General features: G+C 40.3%; 1 protein-coding gene across 1 annotated transcript in view; it reads left to right on the top strand.

Moving 5' to 3' along the window:
• zgc:92140 (uncharacterized protein LOC447854 homolog) overlaps positions 1–5,052 on the top strand; it is a 48,444-nt gene extending 43,392 nt beyond the window's left edge. Inside the window, exons 5-6 of the mRNA XM_037674767.1 lie at positions 1,561–1,621; positions 3,650–5,052. Of these exons, the coding sequence (XP_037530695.1) occupies positions 1,561–1,621; positions 3,650–3,694 (106 nt within the window). The 3' untranslated portion in view covers positions 3,695–5,052. The remainder of the gene's footprint in view (positions 1–1,560; positions 1,622–3,649) is intronic.
• Positions 5,053–8,910: the final 3,858 nt, after the last annotated feature.

The following is an 8,910-nucleotide window of genomic DNA, read 5'->3' as shown; positions in this document are numbered from 1 at the left end:
ATAAACCCTTCTCACACTCTTGCAATGTTCTAGACTCTTAAACCTACGTCATTTTAACAACATACATATATGTCCTGTGCAGTATCTACTGCAAAATATTATATGAGGAACTCACCAGCCTTGGTCTGGTTCTGGTCAGGTTCTGATCAGCTCTCTGTAGCCGTTGAGCACCAGATGCTTTTGGAGAGAGCTGGCCCTTCGGAGAGCCAGCACAAAACCACACAATGGTCCCGTCCATCCGTCCGTCCGTCCATCCATCCATCCATCCATCCATCCATCCATTCATTCCTCCATCCATCCATCCATCCATCCATCCATCCATCCATCCATCCATCCATCCATCCGTCCGTCCATCCATCCATCCATCCATCCATCCATCCATCCATCCATCCATTCATTCCTCCATCCATCCATTTTCTTCTGCAGCTTAAGTAGGGAGGCCCAGACTTCCCTCTCCCCAGCCACTTGGACCAGCTCCTCCGGGGGAATCCCAAGGCGTTCCCAGGCCAGCTGAGAAACATAGTCCCTCCAGGGTGTCCTTGGTCTCCTCCCGGTGACAATGGTCCCAATCGAGTCCAAATAATCCATAATAATCCGGATGAAAAAGTCTGATAAATTAGATAGGTTCGGATCGGATCAAAACTTTCCCTCCATTTTCAGCAGAAAGCTGTAGCTGGAAGCAGTGTTGGCTTTTGGGTAGTGTAGTTCTTTGAGCAAGTCCACAAAACTCGAACTGCAAAGTAGTGAGGGACTATAGTTTAAGTTTTTTATGGTCTTTGGAGCAAACTTACATAAACGCCCAAACTGTGCATAAAGTAAATCTGCAAGTCACTTTTGTTAACCAGTCAAAAATTGCATGAATATTGAGAAAGTTGGAAAGTTGTCTGAAAATGTGTGGAAAGTGTGATTTTATAGATTGACACACTTTAAGTTTAAACTTTTTGTATATTTATAATAAATGCAAACAATTATAAGTAGTACGACTTTGCAAAGAATTTTTTTGCCCACCCACTGAGAAACAATTATTTATAAAGAAAAAGAAAAGAGGGGCAGAAGTTGTAGGGATGAAGGCTGAGTGGTAAGATCAACGTGCTCCCTTCATACTCTGACTCTTGTACGTAAATATTAGGATGTTTAAAGTTACTGATATGTTCTCTCTGGTTCTTGTAATGCTGAGCCTCGGCCAACTATAGACCCTGGATGTGCTGATGATTCTTCGTGTGCATAATAAATAACTATTTGGCCTTTACAAGTAAAAACCCATCTTTCATTAAAGAATTATAAATCTAAACGATCTATAGCCTCCAAAACCAACAGTTTCTCTCACTGCAGAGAAGACACAGTAAAGTATGTGTGCTTGTACTGAAGTATGTGTGTTTGTACTGAAGTATGTGTGTTTGTACTGAAGTATGTGTGTTTGTGTGGTGAGGGAATGGGGGTGGGGGGGTGGGGGGGTGGGGGTTGTGTGTAATGGAAAATTCTCATGATGTATTTGTTGCCTCCCTTCTCCTCAACTTCCTGTCGCTCACTTTTCCATTTGTGTCCCCCTCCCTCCCTCAGTATTCACACGTCAGAGAGCCAGCAGGAATTTTTCAGGATGCTGGATGAGAAGATTGAGAAGGTGAGGGGTGGGGGTCTGTGGGTGTGTTTGTGCTTTCATGCTCCTAATGATGTGGGGAGGGGCGGAGGAATAAATCTCCAAGTGTTTAAAGACGCAGCTGGGTTTTTTGAAATTTAAAGGGGCCAGGCTGTACGACACCATCGTCCATCAGTCGAGGTTTGCAAGCCGAACACAAACCTCTGAACGTATATGGGGTGGGGGGGCAGGTGATCGCTGCAGCTGTAGAGCTCCTCATTGTCTGAGAAAAAGCACAGTGAGAAGAAGAATGATGCTGCAAGTTTTATTATTTCATTGTGAAAGCAAAAGTTTATTTTCGAACGTGCATTTTGTCGATTGACACCAGCGTGTTTAAACTCGCTCTATTCGATGCCTCGTTCATTGGACGACCTGAACGATTACAGTTGTTACAGCTGGCATGCTTTATGTCTGAAAACTTCAAAACTTCTTCAGTTTTATAAAAAGTCGGGTTCTGCGTTTGATTTATTTATCTTTTCTTCACCGGGTTGCAGAGTTTTAGGTTCAAGTTGTGCAAAGTTGTGGAGCACAACTTCCTCTCCAAAGGGGAGTTATTCTGTCAGAAAAAGTACTGAACTGCCAGAAATGTTCGCAGGCTATAACTCCATATTTAATTCATTCTCTCTGTTGAGGGCCCCCAAACTGTAGGACCACAAGCAAAGAAAGATGGAGTTTTTTTCTGTTATCCGCAACAAAAACAAGTCGATGCTCATCTGAGCAGCTAAACACCCAGAGGGTTTTATCTTCGATGGTGGCGCTAAAGGAAATTTATTTTAAATAGAATTTTGGTGGCAAAGTAAAATATTTGAGATGAAAATTAGCAGGGACCTGTGTGCAATTCTCTAATAAAAGTAAAAAAAGCTCAGACTCCAGTGAGGTTTGCTGCTTGCTCGTTTGCTGAGTGGTTGAAAGCTTCGATTGATAACAGATCTGGTTCAAAAAGAAACTGGTTTCCCTGTCCAAATCATTTTAGAGCCGCCCCAAAGAGGCAGCACCACAAATTTTTATTACGTTTGCAAAGATATTCTCTTTGGGTAGCACAATGGATTAGTGGTTAGCACAGTTTCCTCACATCAAGAAAGTCTTGGGTTCAATCCCTAGTTTGGATCTGGAGGGCTTTCTTTGTGGAGTTTGCATGTTCTCCTCATGTTTGCATGTTTTTTCTGTGCATGTGGTTTTCCTCAGGGTTTGACTGAGTTAAAAAAAATAAAAAAATAACTAGTGGCAATAATGTGCTGGATCATCCACATTCTTTATGAAAGGAACTACGTTTGAATAAATTCTTATCAAGAATTCAACCAAGTTTTTCTGTCATTTTAGCCCTTGAGTGTTAAATTATACACACTATTTCAGCTTTTAATGCCTCTTTGCATGTCTGACCTCAGCCTTATATTAACAGCTGATAATAATAATAATAATACCTTATTTGTATAGCACCTTTCAAACAAATGTTACAAAGTGTGTCACATTAATCAATTAAAACATCATAAATGACATCAGAACCACAAAAGTATACCAGATCAATTAAAATAACAACATAAAAAAAGAAAGAAATTCAGATATTAAAATGGGATGACTGTATTGATAATTAGCCCTGTTGTCAAAAAGAGACCACAGCTTTCTTTCTAAACTAGACACGATCAAGTACTTTATACTGTAAACTTGTATTGGACACTAGATTTACACATTCTCTGTGTTCGGAAGGTTCATGGCGTATTTGTTCATTTCACCCAGTAGCTACTCTGTGCGTGCGTGTGCGTCACACTGGCTGTTAGAAAAACTTTTGAAAAGAAAAGCAAAGCAGCTCAACTTCACGAAGGAAAAAAAAAAAACATGACTCCCCTCCAGTCAGCACTTTACTATATCTCTCCATCTTCTGTTCCAGCACCTATAGGTGGTTAATTTGAATGAGAATGGGATAACAGGTGTGTGGAGGGATGATGAGAAAATGGGGTTTTCTCTGATTGTGCACTTTTTATAGCATCTCTCTTCTCTGTAATCCTGTCTTTGCAGGGACGAGACTACTGTTCGGAGGAAGAAGAAGAAGATGGGACATAGCACACAGGCCCTCAACCCCACCCCACCCCCCCAAGAGAGCCTCAATGAGTGTGTGAGAGTGTGTGAGTGTGTCGATGAGCGTGCCTGAAAGAGAAAGCAAGTTTATAATGGGGGTGTTGTTTCGATGGGACACTGAGCTGGTGTGGGTGAAGATTATTTTTTTTAAACATACGGCAAAATTTGTACTTTTAAGTGCACGTGAAAGAGAGAGAGAATGGGATAAAGAACAATTTCTTCCGAGCCTACAGCCCTCCTCTCTCAGCATCTCATCCCTTCAGGCCTCTGAGCAGACAGATGGAGGTGCTGAGGCAATGAACGGACAGGCGGATGAAAAGGCGGGGGAGACGGAGGAGAGATGACGGGTGCGCACACTTCTTCGCAGGCGGAGTGAAGAACCTGTCATCGTCAGGGCAAACAGAGCTGTTTCCTTCAGTGGAATACCTTTGCGACCCTCCGTCAACCTCCCCCCACAGCCAAACACACACTCTCGTCCCCTCTGTGGCCTGAAACTGATGAACATGTGACCCCCGCAGACGGACAAAGGCCCAGTGGAGATCCGTGTCCTGGAGGAAAAGAATAAGCAGAGGAAATATCTACCTCTTCTTGGACCCTCACCGAACACTTTGGCTTAACCACCTAATCAGGAGAGAAAGGACTGAAAGGGTGAGAGAGAGAGGAGACAAAGGGGGAACGTGGGATATTTTATTAACGAGAAGTATGAAGTGAGCTGGTATTTTAGAAACTCTAAACTCCTCCTGCCTTCTGAAGTCAAGAACCGTGTTTGATTTTTTTTAATTTTGTGCCACAGCCACTTATTCAGTTTTTCTTTCCTTTTTATAAAGATGTTTCCAGCTCGTTTCATTCTTGACTTCCATCGTTGTGTACCACCATCATCATCATCAGTCATTTTGATTCTCAGCGTTATTTTAAACCAACTACAGCGCCACAATTCAGAGTGTCTGTGTCTCAACCAAACTCCTTTTCCTTCAAAATATCCTCTCTCACACACACATGTCGAGGACTATTTAAATACAGCAACACAATGCTTTTTTTTGTTGACATTTTATTTTCAAAACAGGCATCTTGGCTTATTTGTACACAACGGGTAAACGCACGTTATAATCTGTTTCACCAGCAGAATGTCGTGTGCAGCCTATTATCTGTTTTTAATTAAGCGTTCACACATAAAGATATATAAATGCACACATTCATAAACACTGAAGCTGTAAACAGGGATGAGCTTAAGGGGAGGATGAGTGGTTGCCGTGGAGACACAGACCGTTATTTTTTTTTTTCATCTTGACATGATATGTCCTGTTGTATTATTTTGAGTACTTTTTTCTATTAAAAATAAAAAACCCAGAAGCTTTGATTGTACAACATCTTTGTGTGTGTGTGTGTGGGGGGGGGGGGGGGGGGGGGGGGGGGGGGGGGGGGGGGGGGGGGAGCAATGGCTTTCTGCCTTAAGGTGCAGTTTCAAACCTGTGTGGCTGTGTACTGACCCCAGCTGGTACAACATCAGTAGTATTTTTGTAAATGCTAAATTATTTGAAAAGCTAAGACAAACCAAACCATTCTGATATGCATCTTTCAACAAACTTTATGTAATATGAGCGCATACATTTTGTGATTTTATAACGTTTAGGCTGCAAAAGGGAAAAGTTTAAAACAGCCAGTTTTAAATGACGCCCAGTCAGACAAAAGGCTTTTTGTTTTCTCCAGTGGATTTTGTTAAAAGCTGATTTAAACAACCTTTTTATGAGCTACTTTACCTCAGTAACTTTAACTCAGGTTTTGCCCTTGGGCCACTTAAAACTATCAGTGTGGAAGTAAAGTTAAATAGAGTAGCTCCAACAAACCAACTATTCAATTCTTAACACAAACCTAAAGTAGGACTTGTGTGTGAGTAACTCCAAGAACGTAAATTTGCAATTTTCAACCTTCCCACACGGTCAAAGATCATTGTCTGATTCTTCTGTCCTGTTAAAGTTATATGTGAGGTTTTTTTTTAAATAATATCGTAAATACCTGATAAAGACCTACATGTTTAAAACGTTTTTTAAACAGTTATTTCCAGTTATTGTGTGAACGCTTATGAAGCATTCACACTATTGTGATCCATTTTTCTTGCATACATTTTTCAGTACCTTTCTTGTCTCGCAGCTTTCCAGCTATTTCAACAAATCATAAATCAAAACTTTCAGCTCTTTCAGGACAATCCTGCTATGACTTGGTATCGGTGCAACTTTAGCTTTTTTAAATATTTAGCCTTTTCTGCCACTTTTTTCCTCATAGCAAATGAATTGAGCTCATTTTACATCCTTCAAATCTTTAGATCTGTTTACAACCTTTTACTGCTCCTTTCACATGTTGTTCTGCTTCAGCTTCTTTCAGCTTCATTGTGCAAATTTAACCATTTTTTTCAGCTATTTTCAGTTAGTTTCAGCTGTTTTTAAAGCTGTTTTTCCAGCTGTTTTGTGCTCCTTTCAGATTTTTTTCTGCGTACTACAACATTTTGGTGCTTAACTTATTTCTGCTAATTTCATCTTTTTACGCTCCTTTCAGCTGATTTCTGCAAGTTTCAACTATTTCTGCAATTTCAGCTACTATTTAGCTGTTTTTATGCAAATTAGAACATTTTCTTATGTTAATTTTAGCTTGTTCTACCTTTTAGCATTTTTAGCTAATAATTTCAGCAGTTTTCAGATAAATTCAAGCTTTTCATGGTAATTTCTGTTAATTTCAGCCTAATTAACTTATTCTTGCTAATTTCAGTTTGTTATGCTCCTTTCAGCTTTTTCAGCTAGTTTTTAGCTGATTTGGTGATAAAGTTAAGTTTTTCAGCTAATTCCACATTTTTTTTTAGCTTATTTCAGTTCATTCCACTTCTTTCTGGTAGTTTAAGCTTCTTTCTGCCTTTTCAGCTATTTTTAAGCTGGGTTTGTTTTTTTGGTGTGTGCTAATTTCAGCTTTTTTAGTTAATTTCTTAATATTTGTGGCTCATTTCTGCTTATTTAAACTTTTTTCAGCAAATATGTGTTCTTTCTGCTTTCTTCTGCTAACTTAGACTTTTTCTTCCATTTCAGTAAATTTCAGCATGTTTTTAGCTACCGGTAATTTCAACTGGTTTTCAGCAAGTTTTTCATCAATAATCATTCACACTGCATTTTTGTAGGAAAAATAATTTCTCTAGTTTGTATTAATATTTGACACTGTTGTGTTGTCTCGAGCTATATTTATACTCCTGTTGCCGGCAGGACTTTTTTCTCTCTCATAAATAGCTTTATGATGTGGTAATGTACGGAAACTCAAAGTGCTGGATCAATATCTGCTCCACGGTTTATAATGTGCACCACGTGGGACTGGATCCCGTAATGCTTTGAGTGAGTAAAAGGGCTGCTCTCCACCTGAGTGTTTCTGTAATAGCTGCACCCTGCTGTCTCTGTGTGACATTTAACACACACAAACTCTTTCTTTACCTCATGACTCACATGGCAGGGCCCACATGAGGTTGGAATCAGCAGCCAATGAGTACATAAGCAGCGTGAAAGGGTCCCTGTGCGCCTGTGCTCGCAGTGGTGATCTCCCGCACAGAGAAATAAAAGTGCTGGAGGAAGACGCAGAGAGAGGGAGGTATAGGAGTGAGAAATTAAGACGAGACATTTGGGAGAGCGAGGAAGACGGATGTTGCCCGTTAACCTCAGACAGGAATATGGGCGAGAAAATGTTCTTTCCACCCTGATGCAAGCACCAATAAAACCTCATTTTGTGAGTCTTATTGGAGGTACAACGTGTTCTCGGCTGCTAAATGATTTGCCAAAGTTGTAGAAAATTGAGCAGAATTTACATTTGTAAATAAACTCAGGAGAAATCAGCTGTTCATGTTTAAATTACAGATTTGTTTTAAAGCAGCAAAAGTATCAAGAAGAAGCTTCTGAAACATTTGCATTTTCAGTGAGGGTGTTGTCCAGTGTTGATTTAAGCTAGGGCATTGTGTAACATAGAAATAAATCCAGTGCTATCATTTGCAAATCTCATAACCCCCATGCTTTATTCTAAATAGAGCACAGTAAACATGTCAGGTGTTTAATTTAAGAAGTTGCTCCATGAGTTATTTTAAATTGAGCAACTCATTCAGCAACTCCTCTTTTTATCCAACAAAGTTCAGTCAGGTCATCTGGATGTTTATTTATTTTTTTTTGTCGAGACATTTCATCCTACATCCAAAGAACTTCATCAGTCCGAGCAACCAAAAACCATCTCTGTCCCACATGCACACAAGGGAGAAGGAGCCCCAGAAACCATCTTATCAACAGCAAACGTTTTTTTTCTTCTTCTTTTCTTTTCCACTAAAGTGTGCTGCTTGTGGGACTGAGTATGTTTGTGGCTCCTCGGACTGATGAAGTCCTTTGGATGAAGGACGAAACGGCTTGACAAAAAAGGAACCGTCCAGATGACTTGACTGAAATTTGTTGGATTTTTCACCTGGATTATTGAGCATGGACTTTGATCCTCTCTTAATGTGGAAATAAGGCCAACACAAGGCAAAAAAGGTAAGTAGTATCAATAAGAAACATAAGCAGTTGCAGCTAATTACAGTAGATTAACTGGTAACAGGTGAGTAAGAGGACTGGGAAGAACATTTTTATCATGATCTGGTGGTTGAACTCAGGGTGCAGACAGGACTCCAGGAGCTCAACGGATGAAATAAAGAATATTTATTTACATAAAAGGCTGACATGGCAGCAAAATTTACATGTATTCACAGGACAATCCACCGACAGGAGAACTATGAGAAGCAGAACTTACAGGGACACTAACGAGGGGATACTCACAAACACCTGGGGAGGGAGAATGAGGAACAGGTGACAGGCAGGAGCTGGAGCTGACACATGGGGGAGGAATACTGAGGAAGGCAGGAAACACATAAACACAGAAGACGCCCAGATCCTCTGTTTTAGAGAAACTGAATTTCTCAGAAGTGAAGATGGGCAGATGTTCACCTGTCTGCAAAATACTGTGTTTTAACAGCAAAACAAACAAAAGTTTTTGGACGAAGCATATGTTTTCATCCAGAAGATATAATTTTCAGGGAAGGCCTGGCAGATTTCAGCCAGTCTATGCTGTGGGTCTCCTCACACTTTTACAGATTGTTGTTGAAAGATGGGATGCTTCACACTGGTCAATGTTTGCTATCCTGTCTTTATATATATATA

This window comes from Nematolebias whitei, chromosome 3 (assembly GCF_014905685.2).
Source record: "Nematolebias whitei isolate Nwh7 chromosome 3, NemWhi1, whole genome shotgun sequence".
Classification (NCBI taxonomy): domain Eukaryota; kingdom Metazoa; phylum Chordata; class Actinopteri; order Cyprinodontiformes; family Rivulidae; genus Nematolebias; species Nematolebias whitei.
The sequence above is the reverse complement of the archived record's forward strand: the minus strand, read 5'-3'. Positions and strand labels throughout refer to the sequence as shown.